This window comes from Phascolarctos cinereus, unplaced genomic scaffold (assembly GCF_003287225.1).
Source record: "Phascolarctos cinereus isolate Bilbo 61053 unplaced genomic scaffold, phaCin_HiC Scaffold_5;HRSCAF=322, whole genome shotgun sequence".
Taxonomy (NCBI): domain Eukaryota; kingdom Metazoa; phylum Chordata; class Mammalia; order Diprotodontia; family Phascolarctidae; genus Phascolarctos; species Phascolarctos cinereus.
In genome coordinates this window covers 413,620,436-413,637,673 of record NW_027555958.1, presented here as the reverse complement: position 1 = coordinate 413,637,673, position 17,238 = coordinate 413,620,436, and the positions used below count along the sequence as shown (strand labels likewise).

General features: G+C 39.6%; 1 protein-coding gene and 1 long non-coding RNA gene across 6 annotated transcripts in view; one reads left to right on the top strand and one right to left on the bottom strand.

Moving 5' to 3' along the window:
- RABGAP1L (RAB GTPase activating protein 1 like) overlaps window positions 1–15,387 on the top strand; it is a 681,088-nt gene extending 665,701 nt beyond the window's left edge. For all 5 annotated transcript variants that reach the window (XM_020970529.2, XM_078156481.1, XM_020970532.2 and 2 more), the window contains 4 exons: window positions 1,955–2,038; window positions 5,217–5,288; window positions 7,044–7,241; window positions 9,515–15,387. In XM_020970529.2, coding sequence (XP_020826188.1) covers window positions 1,955–2,038; window positions 5,217–5,288; window positions 7,044–7,241; window positions 9,515–9,667 — 507 coding nt within the window. In that variant the 3' untranslated portion in view covers window positions 9,668–15,387. The remainder of the gene's footprint in view (window positions 1–1,954; window positions 2,039–5,216; window positions 5,289–7,043; window positions 7,242–9,514) is intronic.
- LOC110197008 (uncharacterized) overlaps window positions 1–17,238 on the bottom strand; it is a 40,577-nt gene that overhangs the window by 20,676 nt on the left and 2,663 nt on the right. The window contains exon 2 of the long non-coding RNA XR_002321383.2: window positions 4,781–4,829. This is a non-coding gene — a long non-coding RNA (uncharacterized LOC110197008). The remainder of the gene's footprint in view (window positions 1–4,780; window positions 4,830–17,238) is intronic.

Genomic DNA, 17,238 nt, shown 5'->3' with positions numbered 1-17,238 from the left:
GAGGTTTAATTTGGGAAGGAAAAAAACTATTGGTAGAGAAGGTATGAACTGACAATGGATTTTAATCACCTACTTCTGCGCTTTTTTTTTTTTGTGAGGCACTCAGGGTTAAGTGACCTGCCCAGGGTCACACAGCCAGTATGTTACAAGTGTCTGAGGTTGGATTTGAACTCAGGTCCTCCTGACTTCAAGGCTGGAGCTCTATCTACTGTGCCACCTAGATGCTCCCATGTCTGCTTTTTTTTTCCATCTGAACCAGATTAAACTGCAGTTGGTAATACTTAACAAACTAAGAACACAGTATCATAGATATAGTTAATTTGATTTTTGAAGTCAACACGAGCCTACTGGGAACTATTTCTGTTTCAGTTTGGCACTACTGACCTAGTCCAAACTAATAGTTGAATAGAATTTCCTCTCTGACATCCCTAACAAGTGGTACTCAACCAGCTAGCTGCCCTGTGCTGGAAGACCTTTGGCAATGGGAGACCCTACTGGAGGCTGCCCATTCTGTTCTTGAGAAGTTCTAATTGCTGTGAAGTCTTTCCTTTTAGATCAAGCTAAAGTTTGCCTCTGCAGATAGATAACTGTTTGTATTTGCCCAGGAACCTAGTCTCTCTTCCTCTTCTTGGTCTCATTTACTATTCGTGTCTCCAAATAACACATTCTCAAAGATAGAAATAAACATGACTAGCTAGGCCTATATCAGCAAAATCTACAGATTGCTCTCAGCATCTCAGGAGGTAACAAGCATGATGAGATCTCACAAACAAACTCTAATTATAGGGAGACCAGCTGTAAATTACAGTGTTTTACAAATTAGTGAATCTCTAGCCCAGCTCATTAATAATATAGGCAACCATACCAGAAGATGCTCTTTCTTCATTCATTTGGACTAGTATACTATGGTATTGAACAGAATTCTCTTGTTCATGAATTTGGCAAAACCACGCTCACCTTTTCAGGGGGCTCTCATACAAATGCTTCTGCACCTAAAATTCTAGAGCTCTCAAGCTCAAATACAGGGCTGTGCTTTTAAATGCAGTATTTATAATTATACTGTGATCACTCCTTGCAAGAAATCCAGGTGCCTACGTGCCTGGAGCAGGTGCTGACTTCCTGTGGAAACCTAGCTTTTCTGGTTCACTGCCTGGCTCCTTCATCCTTCAGAGTCCTATGACCCTTGTTTTTCTCCTAACTCTGTCTCACTGACTGCCTCTCTGTCTTTTGACACCACCTTCATGACTCCCTTGGCCTCTAGGAGGGGAACAGCAGTGGCAGGTGGCCAGTTAGGTAGATGTACAGACTCTTGTTTCTTCATTCATGGCTTAGTTATAACACTGCACTGTCTAGAGACTCGGAGAATGAATGCCCTGTCAGGGAAACAAGAGGCAGGCAATTGTAGACAGGGAATGACAGGGCTTGGCCATTTTTCAGTAACTTTGCATTTATTTTAGGACTTCAGAATGTGTCTGGATAGGCACTAAATTCATTTATTTAATAGTACCAATTAGTAAATAACAAATGTAGTGAATATCATAACATTGCTCTCCAATTATTCCCTCTCTAGTTTTTACTTCCTTTTGTTTTTTGTCCTCCCTCATTAGATTGTAAGTTTCTTGAGGGCAGGGACTATCTTTTGCCTCTTTTTTTTTTTCTGAAGTGTTTTCCACAGTGCCTGGATCATAGTAAGTGCTTATTAGATGTTTATTGACTGACTATTGATCGTCACAGAAAAAAATCTTTTCTAAGAAAAAAAGCAAGCTTCATCATGTCTCTGAAGATTGATTGGGTTTTATAAAATGGCGCTCCATGTGAAGTAAAAATCATCTGCATTTATTGTTCTTGTTATTATTGTTATTGATAATTTGATTGATAAGACTTAAAGAAAGTATTTGTGAAATTAGCCTGACCATTGGCTGTCCCTTATTTCTCTTCTTCTTTCACTCCCTAGCTAAAAGAAGTCTTTAGGAGACAGCTTGAGAAGGCAGAATCAGAAATAAAGAAAACAACAGCCATCATTGCTGAGTACAAACAGGTAACAGAGCACCCTGTCTTCTCAGACAGGGCACCAGACACTCTCCATTTTTCTTTCTTTCTTTTGTTCTTTTTTTTTTTTTGGTGAGGCAGTTGGGGTTAAGTGACTTGCCCAGGGTCACACAGCTAGTTAAGTGTCAGGTGTCTGAGTCCAGATTTGAACTCAGGTCCTCCTGACTCCAAGGCTGGAGCTCTATGCACTGCGCCACCTAGCTGCCCCTCCATTTTTCTTTCAACAAACGTTAGTATGTTTTAAAATTAGATTGAACCAGTGTGCATTCAGCTTAATTCAACAAACCCTTTATTAAGGACTCTTGGGAAATACAGAGTTTGGTTAAGGCATGAGTTCTGCTTTCATGGCACTTAGCAGTTTAAATTTTGTTGTCCTTGCTTTGGTTTCAAGGAAGAACTCACTGGGGTAGGGGAGAAGAAGGTTAATGAAAAATGACTAGGCTGGAAACAAAAGCCATCTAGATTCATAAGTTGGGTTTCATCATTGACTCTTCACTCTTTCCCCATATCACTTCAGTTGACACACAAATCATGTTGTTTCTACTTCCACATCTCTCACCAATATCCTCTTCTTTCCAGTTTCACAGGCCCTCATCACCTCTCATTTGTCTATTACTATAGCCTCTAGATTGGTCTCTTTCTTTGTCTCATCTATCCTTATTCCAATCTATCTCCACACAGTTACCAAAATGAAGTCAGTCCATATCACCCCCCCCCATCAGTAAATTCCAGGGACTCCCTTTTACCTCTAGGATCAATTTGATTTCATTATTTCATTTGCTTTATAATGGCACACAGAGGTCTAGCTGCACCAGATCTCAAACTATATTATAAAGCAGTAATTTTCAAAACAGTCTGGTACTGGCTAGAGTGGTGGATCGGTGAAATAGATTAGGTACGTAATACATTGTAGTAAATCACCATAGTAATGTGGTATATGATAAACCCAAAATCCAAGATTTGGGGACAAAAACTCATTATTTGACAAAAACGGCTGGGAAAACTGGAAAACAATATGGCAGAAACTAGATACAGACCAACATCTCATACTGTATACCAAGATAAGGTCAAAATGAGTACATGATTTAGACATTAAAAAATACGCATATTAGGAGAGCATGGAACACTTTACCTGTCAGATCTATAGATAAATGAATAATTTAGAACTAAAGATATAGAGAGCATTGCAAAATGTAAAATAGATAATTTGGTTATATAAAATTAAAAAGTTTTTGCACAAACAAAACCAATGTAACCAAAATTAGAAAGAAAGGAGAAAACTGAGGGAAAAGTTTTGCAGCAAATCTGTCTGACAAGGCCTTATTTCTCAGATATATACAGAACTGAGTCAAATTTATAAGAATACAAGTCATTCCCCGATTGATAAATGGTCAAAGGATATAAACAGGCAGTTTTCAGAAAAAGAAGTCAAAGCTATCTGTAGTCATATGAAAAAATGCTCTAAATCACTATTGATTAGAGAAATGAAAATTAAAACAATTCTGAGGTACCACCTCACACCTGTCAGTTTGGTTAATAGGAGGGAAAAAAAAAGAAAATGATAAATGCTGGGGAAGATGTGGGAAAATTGGAACACTAATGCACTGTTGGTGGAGTTGTGAATTGATCCATCTATTCTGAAGAGCAATTAGGAACTATGCCCAAAGGGCTATCAAACTGTGCATACTCTTATCCAGAAATACTACTGCTAGGTCTGTATCCCAAAGAGATTTTTTTTAAATGGGAAAAGGACCTACTTGTACAAAAATATTTATAGCAGCTCTTTTTGTGATGGCTAAGAATTGGACATCGAGGGGTGCCCATCAGTTAGAGAGTGGCTGAACAAGTTGTGGTATATGATTGTAATGGCATATTATTGTGTTATAAGAAATTACAAATAGGATGATATCAGAAAAACCTGGAAAGTTACACAAACTGATGCAAAGTAAAATGAGCAGAACCAGGAGAACATTGTACACAGTAACAGCAATACTGTACAATAATCAACTGTGAATGACTTAGTTGTTCTCAGCAATACAATGATCCAAGACAATCCCAAAGGGCTTATAATGAAACATACTATCCCCTTCAGAGAAAGAACGGATATTGTCTGAATGCAGACTGAAGCATACTTTTTTTCACTTTCTTTCATTCTGTTTTTTGGTTTGAGTCTTCCTGTACAAAATGACTAATATGGAAATGTTTTACATGGTTGCACGTGTATAACCTGTGTCGGATTGCTCACCATCTCAAGGAGGGGTGGGGAAGGGATAGAATTTGGAACTCAATCCTTTTTTTTAAATGTTAAAAATTGTTTCAATATGTAATTGGGAAAAAATTAAAATATAAATTTTTTTTAAATAATGGCAGAGAGAAGATACTAAGTAGAATAGCAGTTTTTATTGCTATAATATAGTCTAGAAACAAAAATGGCCCTTTTCTGCATCAACAGCCTGAACTTATTGACCTATTCTCCTTGCCTGAAGACATCTCATTTCAGACCACATTGCCTAAGGGTAGTTTTTATTTTTGACCTATTCACTGTATTTCTCCTCAAAGAATATTTTTGTGGTTCTGCACAAGGAGGCTTATCCAAAGTGGTTCCACAGATTCCACAGCCCTGAACAAGTTGGGGTTCAGACAATATTAGCTGGTTGCTTGCTTGTAGGTTGAAACATGAAGTTATTTGTCAGTGACCAATGAGTCAGTGAAATGAGAAAGCTAAACCTACCTCTTCAGATCTGCAGTTTCCATTTGAAGTGACATTTTTAGACTTCTTCCTGCAAATACACAGAGGGGAGATGGTCAGTGACTTGCAGGACCAGAGAGATGTCTTCTGAAACCAAAACCTGATTCTCAGCTAAATAGCGTGGTTCATAATGCATTAGAGTTGGAATCAGAAAGCCTTGAATTCAAATCCTGCCTCAGAAGGCACTTACTGGCTATATGATCTTGGGCAAATCACTTAACCTTTCTCATTCTCAGTTTCCTCATCTATAAAATGAAGATAATAATAGCCCCTACCTCCCAGGGTTATTGTGAAAGTATAATGAGCTAAAGCATTTCACAAACCTTGAAGTCCTGTATAGATACTAATAATAACTATGCTCGCAATTTATAAAAAAGCTGACTTCTTCCAACAAAGAAATTCTTTTTCTCTCATTTAGATCTGCTCCCAGTTGAGTACCAGACTGGAAAAGCAGCAAGCGGCCAACAAGGAGGAACTGGAAGTTGTCAAGGTATGGGAGTGAAATTTGAGCACCATGGCCTCCACATGTGTATGTGCTACATAAGGACATGGGACAGGAAACTCCACCTGATGTGGTGGCCACATCACCAGCTGGCCCATCAATGGGTCAGGTTCTACACATGCTCATTCCCGGAGGCGGGGGGAGGAGGGGTAGGATTTCCTTGTTGAGCATCAGTATTGTGCTTCCCTGGCTCTGTGTGGTCCTCTCCTGTGCCATTTGAAGGGTTATGCTTGCCTGTGTTGACCTGAGAGTTGGATGGAGAAAAAGCAAGCAATAAAGGGAGAGGTTAGAAATTACATGTATTGGGGCAGCTAGGTGGTGCAGTGGATAGAGCACCAGCCCTGAAGTTATAAGGACCTGAGTTCAAATCCAACCTCAGACCTAATACATGACACTTACTAGCTGTGTGACCCTGGGCAAGTCACTTAACGCCAATTGCGAAAGAAAGAAAGAAAGAAAGAAAGAAAGAAAGAAAGAAAGAAAGAAAGAAAGAAAGAAAGAAAGGACGGAGGGACAGAGAGACGGAGAGACAGAAAGAAAGAACATGTATTGACACAGACTCAATGAATGTGTGCCTGTTCTCTGTTTGAGAGGGGCAAGTTAGCCCTACCAGCAGCTTCCCTGAGGGCTGTGGCTTAAACGTGGAAGATATACCATTCTTCATAACACCCTATATACTTTCACAAGCAATATAAGAAAATAAAAAGATTTAGTAGATGCTCAGTATAAATATTTGTGTGCTGATTATCTAGTTATCTTCAGCCAAACAGCTATTTTGGAGAGAAAACAAAGATTCTGCTTGTGTACTGCCACCTAGTGGTCAACCTTCTTATTTACATGTCAAATTTGGAAAATAAGCTCATTCATGGGTGGGGAGGGGAGATTGATTTTTTTCAGAGATAGTATCCAGGTATTATCCACCTTTTCTGAGAACTGAAGATGATATAGGCTCCGATTGTTAGAGGAGGCATTTTAGATTTAGGCTAGTCATTAAAGGAGATGAGATAAATTTCATTTTTAAGGACAGGTAGATTCTAAAGCAAAATTCTGGGAAATGTTGATCTATGAAGATCTTGTAGCCAGCCAGGTGGCACAGTAGATAAGAGTGCTTTGCCTGGAGCCAGGAAGACCTGAGTTCAAATCTAGCCTCAGACACTTAACAGTATGATCTTGGACACAGCCTTTGTTTCAGTTTCCTCAACTATAAAATGGGGATAATGATAGCATCTATTTCCCAGGGTTGTTTTGAGGATCAAATAAGATGCACGATGCTTAGCACATAGTAGATGTTATATAAATGCTTATTCTCTTCTTTTGGAGAAGAATGCTATTACTCTCAGGTACCTTGGATATAATGGTGTCAAGTCCCAGGAATATATACATGGCCTTGTGACCTCTTCCAGTGTAGCTATTTTATATTTTGAAATACAAGAAAAATGCCTGGTACAGAATAGGCCCTCATGTGTCAGAGAAATATCATAGTGTGGCAAGATTTAGAACTGAAAGGCCCTTAAAGATCATCTAGTATAATCCTCTGATTTTTACAGATGAAGGAATTGAGGCTCCAAGCACTTACATGATTTATTCAAAGCATTTGAGCTCAGATTTCCTGCTTCATGTCTAGCCCTCTTTCCACTATACAGTTTCTGCTCCTCCAGACAATATCACCATAAGCAAACAGCAAACAAGTGAATGTGTTCTAGGGAAATGAAGTATAACTGGTTCTCTGCTTGGACATTGCAGGGGAAGGTGATGGCGTGCAAACACTGCAGTGAGATTTTCAATAAGGAAGGGGCACTGAAGTTAGCAACTATAAGCAAAGAAAACCAGGGCATTGAAATTGATGATGAGAAGGACTCACTCAAGAAACAACTGCGGGAAATGGAGCTGGAACTGGCCCAGACCAAACTGCAGCTGGTGGAGGCCAAGTGTAAAATCCAGGTTGGTGACTTGCTAACAGATGCACAGAGGGAGCAGTCACAGCTGGAAGTGTTCAGGCACTTTCAGTCTCAGCGTCCCTTCTCCAGACTCTCAGTGAGGGGCTTGTCATTCACTCCAAGTGTTCAGCTCCTCTCATCTCTTAAATACTTGCTTTTGACTCTGTGTATTTTTAAACATAGCTAAGAAAGGAATATGCAGTTGTTTTTACTTATCATTGTTCTACTTTGTTGCCTCGTCATGACTCGGAGACCAACCTGAGTTGCTGCAGCAATTCTCCTATCAAGTTGGAAGGGCTGCAGATGTGGGCCCATTAATGGGCTGCGTGTGTCTTTTGGTAAAGGACCACTTAGTCTGGCCAAATTCAGAAAGGCTCATCACCATGTTGGCCACAAAATAGTGAATTTTTCAGGCATAGCAACTCACAGAGACCATCAACTATGGTGATCAGATCTCAGTTCCTTGGCTTGCTAGAATACATACACACACACACACACACACACGCACACACACACACACACACACACTTTTGTGAGTTTTAAAAACTAGATATATGTCTTATTAAAAAATTAAACATTTTCAAAGTGGAAGAAATGTTTGAGAATGTAATTCAAGTTTTCTTCTCTCCAGCCATTCATCCTTTTCTTTTAAGCACCTTTTCAAAAGATCTTGCAAAAGTCTCTTCTACATAATCTCTTCCTCAAGTTGTAAATTAATGCCCTTTAGGGAAAATTCCCTCCATGGTGGCATAACATGTAATCCCCGCTAATGAGACTTGTGGATCACTTACCAGGCATTCTGACCTTAGTAAAACTGAAGCCAATCTACACTAAATATCTGCAGAGTAAAATGTCTGCACTAAATCCTCCAGCAATGTGGTGATCCTCTAGGAGTGGAGGCCCACCAGGCTCTCCAAAGAGGGGCAAGCCAGTCCAGGTTGGACATGGAGCAGATCAAAGCTCTCATGGCAGTCAGCAATGGGATCAGGCCTATTAGAATTAGAGAGTGTCTCCACTTCCATCATGGACAAAATAGAGATCCAATATGGAAGGAAGGGAGGGAGGGAATGAGAGAGAGAGAGAGAGAAGTGAACAGAGAAAGAAAAAGAGAAGAGAGAAAAAGAAAAGAAACTTCCCTGACCTCTAACACTTGGGTAATGTGCTATGTCTATAAAGAGTGCCGCCAGAGATAAATCATCACTTTGTTAGGCCCAGTATTCTTCCCTTTATCTACCCTCTGGCCTTGATCACCCATCCCCAGTCTCTGTGGTGCCTGCAGCCTAGTCCCTTGCATTTCTTTACCCAGGAATTCTAAACACTTCACTTCCACAACCATTCATTGAGCCCCTTCACTGCCCAAAGCACCCTGGATGACATTCTGTTTCCTCTCTGCTGTCATGACTTGCACTTCAACCTTTCTGTCTCTCTAAGGCTGCTGCTGCCTTAATCACTGGCAAGTGTGTGTGCAGCCCTCACAACCACGGCAGGCAAAGCTTCAGCATGTCGGTGCCCGGATCTCTCCATCTCCTTAGCAATGGTTGTGTATTGCAGCAGTGCCTCAAAACAGCGAAACACCCATTGTCATTACATGTTCCTCTGCTCTGGAGATGAGACACCTTTTAAGTGCCCAAGGAAAAAAACATATCTTTTTTTTTTTAATTTTGCACAGCACCTAGCATAGCCTGGTGAGTCAGGACTTCATCAATCCATCACCATAATGAAATATATTGTAACTATTAAATGTCAACCTAACATTATATCAAAGAGTTCAACCCAAACTTAAATTAATACTATAATTCTGAAGAGAAAACTCTTCTGTTTCACCTCTCAGAAGAAAAAAGTACACTCTTTAGCTCTACTACCTTTTCCTAGAACAGGGAGATGATTGTCTTAGGATATTAGAGCAGGAAAGAACCTTGAAGATAGTCTGACTCAATATCCTTCTTTTCCAGCTGAGGATATTGAAGGCCAGTTGGCCAGCCAGGTAGTCGTCCAAATCAGAGCTCACTCCCAGACTGGCACTTTTTTCCCCAGACCAGACTGCAGGCCATTTAAACCTAGGAAGCGGCTGCTCTATTTTTCCTCCTTCCTTTCACTGCCCAATTTCTTGAAGGGTTGTCTGCCCTCATTGCCTTCATCTCTAGTCAGTAGAATTTATTGCTGGTATGAAAGCTATCCTCAGTGGTCTAGAAATAGCTGAACAGCTATAATGAAGGGTTTCAAATAGAGAGAAAAAGGCCCCCAACCTCAAATGATTGTCTTTCTTCCTTTCCTTAGGAGCTTGAACATCAGAGAGGAGCCCTCATGAATGAAATTCAAGCTGCAAAAAACTCTTGGTTTAGCAAAACCCTGAACTCTATCAAAACAGCCACAGGCACACAGCCACCCCAGCAGCCTCAGCCATCCCAGCCACCCAAAGAGAGCACGTAGTTCCTGCCAAATTCCACGCACAAGAACATGACGATTCAAGCAACCGAAGCCCTGGCAGATTGTCCCAGTGTCCCTTTGAGGGGAAGTAAGGAAGGCCAGGGAGCAAGCCTGAAACCGAAATCCTTCAGCATCTCTCATTCATGTGGTGTGATGCTTTTCAAAGGAAAGTTATTTAGAGTCCTGTTTTATGTTGAATATCTATTTTCCACCTTCCTCACTGAAAACCACCATCAACCTTTTTACACCTTATTTTATTATATCTAGATGTTAAGTTGGAAATAAATAATTCAGAGCTAAATGTTTTATTTAGAACTAATTATTCCTAATTATTTTGTATCTTGTATAAAAACAGTAGATTTTTTTTTTGCTATTTCAGGGTTGATATGGTGGGAGATGGGGTATCAGTCAGGGCAAAGAAGAGATTAACATTTAAGCCTTGATCATTTTCAGGACTTAAACTTAAAATAAAGCACATTGTAGGGGCAGGCCATGACCACTGTCTAGGTCTTATCCTAGACGTGATCCCAGTAGTTTACAAAAGGGATGGTAACATCCTACAGAGAAGCGCTTTGCTTTTGAAAGAGAAATGACCACAGACCAATCTCCTGAAAAAGACTCACTTAAAAAAAAAAATTTCTGCTGGGTTCATTTGGAAATGAGCTCCTTACTTAGATGTTCGATGTTCCTGAGGCTCTCTTATCCTTTGTCTTCTGGCATGCACACTAGATCCAGGGAACGGGGATTTCAGCAAATTCAAATAAAGCCTCTATCACCATGGCCTCAGTTCTTTTAAGAACTCCATCCATGAATCTCAAGAGTCTGCCTGTGTGCATGGCCTCAGGTGGAACAGACAGTCTTGTGAATGTGTAATACAAAGGGGATTTGGTAAGCAGTAGCCTTAGAAAATTTTCACCAGAGCACCTAGGAATACCCAGGCACAACTGTTGGGCTTAATAGGAAATCAGAACTTCTGAATGAAAAGTAAGTAGGAGGATAGGACCAGTGAATTCATATTCCATTTAATTTTGATGAGCACTTGCTGGGAAACACTAATTTGCTGTAACAGCTTTGTGTTTAAGATATGGAAATGGGAAGTAAAGGCCAACTTTGAAACCTTTTAGTCTTATGCTGTGTAACTCTTCCTGATTTCTGTAACTGTCTAAAAATGTGCCCTTTTTATCCCAGAGATGGAGAGGTGCAAAGGTTTGTGACATTTTCTGATGGAATATAAAATGTTTATAGAAATACTTATTTCATTGAAAGGTGAAACTATTGTTTAAAATTTGGTGGAAATGTTTCTTAAATTATATTTAACATGTCTGTATAAAAAGGCCTTGCCAGGAAGTCTCCCAAACAGGGCCAAAGAGGTTAGTTGTGTATTAAGTTTTCCATTTTCTTATCTGTTCAAGAGTAGGGGCATCCTCTGGACCCATATGCTCTTAACCCAAATTAATTCTTCCATCAGGTCTGTACAATAAAGTTAAATAATATTAGTCATTGGCTTCATTGTCAGGCATCTTTTTTGCAAAAGATCTGAAGCTGTAGTGCCAGTGGGACTCTTTATCTGTGCCATGTTTTACTTTCAGAAGATTAACCAGTAATCAAATTATAGTTTCACTCCTAAAGCATCTACTAAAATTCAGTCATAGGAAATAAATGTCTTGCCCACTTTCCCCGAAAGGAAGGTTTAATCTTAAAAAATTACGTATCCCTCAACAGTGACCATTTATGAAGAAGCTCACAAAAACACAGTTTACCTAAATGTAATTCTTCAGATGCTACTCAAGTAGGGCTCCTTCAAATAAGGATGGTTTTGCCTGACATTTTTCATGAAAACATTTGTCAAAAAAGGAAAACTGTGTAACACTTTCAAAATTGTGAAAACTATTTCAGCCACTGTTGCTTCACTTGCTAGTGGCCAACTACATTTTGAGAAATATGAACCTTTCTGGTAAACTGAACTTACAAGCTTTGAGTGTGTTACCTTGTAAGGTGATGGTCGTACTACCTAGTTCATTAGTGCATCAACCTTGATTTGGGTGTTACCTGCAGTTTGGTTTTTGAAGTGTGTACTCTTCTCCAAAGTATATAATAATGGCTAGAAAATGCCATCTGCATAAAATGGCACCTTACAGCGTGATACATTGTCCTTTATTAGTTATCTAGTAACATCTGTTGAATTTATTTGGCATTTCTGCCTTGAGTCCCATAAACCCCATCACTTTGATTCAGCCTCCTGAATAAAATTGCCAATTAAGTAGAAGATGCTCCTTTCTTCTGGAGCCTGATCCCATGGAGCTACCCTATTGCCTTCCCCTTCTCAGAACCAGCAGAATTAGGCTTACACTGCAAGATTATCCTTAGTTAAGAAGAAAAATTAAAGTTGCTGCATGCTGCCCACTCATACTTGGACAGGAGTCTTGTAGATGCCTCCAGAATGGTTATGTAACACAGACTCCTCATTCCCCATTGCTCCCCCCCCAAAAAAAAAATCAGGTCCTTACATCTAAACTGATATTTGGACTCAGCTGGCTAATCTTGAGGTTCAGTTGAATTTTTGGATCCCAAGATGAAGTGTATAGAACTTAATATTAGAAGTTATATTTTGATTACTTTAACAGAGTTTATGTAGAAGTGAGTGAATATTAAAATTCTACATCATTTTTGTCATTTTTTTCTGACAAGAATAGCACTTTAATTTTAAATGAAATTGATGCAACTCAATGTATATTGGATGGAGAAAAAACATATCTACATGTTATACAGTTTTAGAAACCAGTGTTTTGTTTTGAAAGGAAAGTTGACATTTCAGAATTCTGTTTAGTGCTTTCAGTGACTTACATCAATAGTGCCGAGTTGCTTCCTCTCCCGTCTAGTGCCAACAGTGATGTGTGGCATGACCTGCCATTGCCAGAAGCTTAGTCTGTCCCATGCTGAAGTATCTATGTGCCACCAGCAACAGGAAAGATGAAGATGAAAGGACCAAAGTTTGATACGTATAGTGTAATTTTCATTTAATATGTGGGAATATCACTCTCTCCAACTGTATGACCAAGAGACAAATGAAGCTTTGAAAATGTCAGCATCCCAGTAGGGCAGGGACTGCTTCATTTTTGTCTTTGTATGTCCAGCACCTAGCACAGTGCCTGGAATCTAGGAGATCCTAAGTCCTTGTAGTTTAACTGATTGACTTCAGTTAATTTTAGAGGATCGTGTAAACTGCCCCCTCTTCACTCTAGATTCTTTTCAGGAACCAAGCAAAAAACAACCAAGCAACCTGAAAATTCTTACGCACAATAGAGTGTTTTTCTGACATGGTTGCTTAATCTTAATTCAATTGTAGTCTTTTCCTAAAATGCGCAGTGCAGAACAAATCCCTTCCAAAATCCAATGTTTACAACATTTTGAAAAATGATTAGTTTTTTGAGACAAATTCTGAATCCCACCTCTTTACATACTAAATTAAGTGCTATTTATTAAATTAGTTTATATACATATCTTGAGGTTTTATTTCTTTAAAGTTTCTTATTTTCTTTAAAGGTCAAAGAAAACAAAGCTGAATTTAGTAGTGCATGTGTTTGATAGCTTCCCACATCCTGAACCATCTCATAAGTAGTTATATTTAGCTAGACACTTTTCATTTAGAGAAGATCTTAACCCTCTACAAGTGCTTAGCAGAAACATTGGTAGGTGTACCAGTTCAGTGTATACTCTATCTTGCAAGGCAGCCTACACATCTATCTTTCCTACCTATTAAATCAGCAAGTTCTTTTCCATTGGTTTGGATTAATTTTTCTTACCAAGATAATCTTTTTGCTGAAGTCACTAACATTTAACAGTGTTTTACCTTCTCTTATTATGTTTCCCCAACTTTTTGAATGTCTCCTTACATAGTGGTTTCTACTTCTCTTCCTCTCCTACTTTATCTGTTTAAAGCACTCTATTAACAAGTAATAACCTGATGGCTTAATTTCTTAGTATGAGAAAAAATATGGAAAACAAGAATCACCCAACTTTTGGCACTGAGAGTCCTAAAAGCCATATAAAGTGTCTTCGAATATTAGAAGAGATGGTCAGTCACTTAGAATAAGCTTTACAAATGTAACTTTGTGAGAGACACTTTGTTGCAAAAGCCCATTCTCTTAGGTTACTAGGTGAAAGCTAAGTACTGATTGATCAACTGTGTTCCTCAAACACCCATGTAAATCAATTATGTGATTCTAGCACCTCAGTAAATTTTTGTTTCAGCATCTTGTTTTTTTCTCTCTAGAAAACAGTCCCTTTGATGAATGATCAAGAAAGTTGTTGATTTAATAAGCTTAAATAAGATCCCAAATAACCTGCTTCTCTTGTTTCATTTCCACATAGACAAAAGAATAAGCAAACTTAAGTAATTTGAAGATTAGGTAGACTTCCTGAACAGTTAAATTACATATGTGTATCTGTTTGCTTATCAGTTATGGCCATGTAGTATGTGTCCACACATGTATTTAGATGTCCCCACATACCAAGACATGTGAGAATCCAAGACAGCAAATCAGAAAACAACATTGTGCCCAATCATATTTTCCCCATAACTGTTAATTCTTCTTTCTTTCTCTAGTTGCAAAGTGCACGTCTCTTTTGGCCTGCATTTCCTTCACATAGATGGCTGTATAATACTGCACTGTCTATGGAATTTCCCCAACCCTACAAAAGCCACTGAAACTGGGAAATTAACTATATAGAAAGTACTGCGCATGAAAAGATCTGGAGTTAGGATTTGAAAATGAGGCATTTATAGAGTCATTTCATAGATAACAGATGGCTGCTAGGGCTCTCCTTTCCCAGCTTGAGAGTGAGTAAATTACCTCAGATACAGCATGTGGCCAGGGGACTATGTCAGTAAAACAGAACTATTAATAACATGTCCATATTTTCCTTAGTTTATACTACAGGTTTTCTTGAAGGTTTTATTGGGAATGTTTTTATCTAAAAATGTTGAGTAGGAAAAATTTTCAGAAATTTCCTTTTTTCAGTTGGAATTACTTAATGTGTAAAGGTTTCAGTATGTATGTAATTTGGAGAAAACTATATATTAGTCACAGACTAATATATATGAAAGTGAATTACAATAATATAAATACATCAAAGGACTCTAGTGTCATCAAAGCACAGAAGTGATGCTGGAGGTGGTCCCAGAATCCAAGATATCTTAATAGCATTTTGCACCAGTTTCTCTATTTTTAGTATTTTACATAATTCATGGATCTTGTATTTCAAATGAGAAAAAAAAAATTTCATTCTCTACCCACCCAGCTCCCTCTTTTTCTGATCCCTGTCTTTGTACTGACCAGGAGGTAAAAGAAAATCACCTTTGTGCTAACTGTTTTCCTGTACTGTTCTTATGATTCATCCATACAAGTTCCAAAACAGATAATTGATTTACATCTCTCCCCACCCCCATCTAGGTCGCAAATACAGTGAAGGCTACAAGAAGAAACTTGCAGACCACATTGCCCAAACCACAGACCACTGACAATTAGACATTTTCCATAAATCCATGTATTATGTATGGTACAATTATCAATGTAAATGCTTGCTATGAAAAGTGCGATTTATTGTACATTGTCTCAACAAATGTTTACTTTTCTAATTGTTAAGAACTTGTTTGGAGGGTATCTTGGTTTCATTGTGTGAATGATTGATCCCTTGTAAAATAAAAAGAAATACAAAAGAAATGGCCATCAGGAGCCTGTTTCTGTTCGTTGTCGGTGCTTCTCACTCCCTTGGACCCTAAGCCAGGCTGGGCCCTGCAAGGCCACAATTGGCCTTGGTCCTGGGGTCTGGGCCTGTTTTGCTGATATTTTCCTTGTGGGGGAGCCGAGTGCTGCCTCTGTGCAGTGTCTATGCAGCATGTCTCTGGCCCTCTCATTTCCCTGGGGTGGGAGGGCCTAGCTCTCGTCTCTCTGCAGATACCCAGCTCAAGGCTGTCCTCCCTCAGAGCTTCAAGCTCCCATCACCAGCTGCCTATCGCCTATCGGACATTTCAAGCCAGGTTTCCTGAAAGCATGAAAACTCAATATGCCCCAAAGTAAACTATAACTAGTTTACTAAATTTTTTCCCCAAACCCTCCCCTCTTCCAACGTTCACTTTTTCTGTCCAAAGGCACCACTGGCCTTCTAGGCTCCTGCATTTGTAACCTCTGCATTACCCTAAACTTACCCTCACCTTCATTGTATGTCAGATCAGTTGCCAAACTGCTGTTTCTACCTTCACATGTCTCACATCTAGAACGTTCTCTTCATTCACACAGCAACGATTTGCTTAGATCATTATAACAGTCTCCTCGTTGGCTTCCCTGCCTCATCCCCACTCCAGGCCCAGGGCCACACGGCTTGGTCAGAAGCCAAATCTGCCCTCAGCTCTTCCTCAGTGCAGCACTCTGCACTCACCACCTGGCTGCCCTGGGAGTATGACCATGCCAGGGTCCTGCTCACTAAGCTCAGTCATCTTTACCTTCAGGATCAAACATACACACCCAAGTTTTGCACTTTAGGCTCATCCCTGGCCCCTTCCCACCTCGCCAACTCTCACTCCCTTCCACACACAACACAACTTAGCTACCCTGACCCATATCCCCTCTCTTGGCCTTTGCATGCTCTGTGCCCTCACTGCCACCTCATGGAGTCCCTGGCTTACTTCAGTACCCAGTTCAAATCCCCCATCCTACTGGAGAACTTTCCTGGTGCCCCTAGCTGGCCACACCTTCCACATTACCCTCATCTACTCTGCATAGATATTCTAAGAGCTTACTTAGTGACTGGCTGTCTCCATTGTTAGAATATATGCTCCTTGAGGGCAGGGACTTGTTTTTGGCCTTTCTTGGTATCAGAGCTTAACATAGTCCTTGGAACACAGTAAGTGCTTAATAAATGTTAATGACTGCAGGATCTATTTTAGTCCACTCCCTCACTCCACCCTCCCCCCAATAAAAACCCAATTCTTTCTCCTTCTGGGTTACCTTGCATCTACGTGATATGTATCTTGTATATACCAGTATATGTGCATGTTGTCTTATTAGAATGCAAGCAAGTTCCTTGAGGGGAGGAACTGTTTCTAGTCTGTCTTTGTATCCTCAGTGCCTGGTACTTAGTAGGAATTATGCTTGGTTTGATTGACAGCCCCATTCCTTCCTCCAGCACTGACTAATTACATCTAATTATTCTGCAAAGCCCTTTGAATCCCAGGGATGGGAAATAATTTGAAATGTCTGGACCAAGTAGATTGGAGTTTAAGAGGCTTGAATATCAGGCTGAGGGAGCCCCTAAAGGTTTTTGAGCAGAAAAATGACATCATCAAGGCTTCATTAATACCAAAATGCTTATAGTAGCACTTTTTTTTGGCAGCAAAGAACTAGAAGCAAAGTAGATGCCCACTGAGGCATCTTGAGGAATGGCAAAGCAAACTGTGGGCCATGAATATAATTAATGATTATTGTGCTGTAAGAAAATGAAGTAAGCAAGGCCAGGAGAAGATCATACACAATTACAACAACGTAAATGGAAAAAACAACCACAAAAAAATGTTG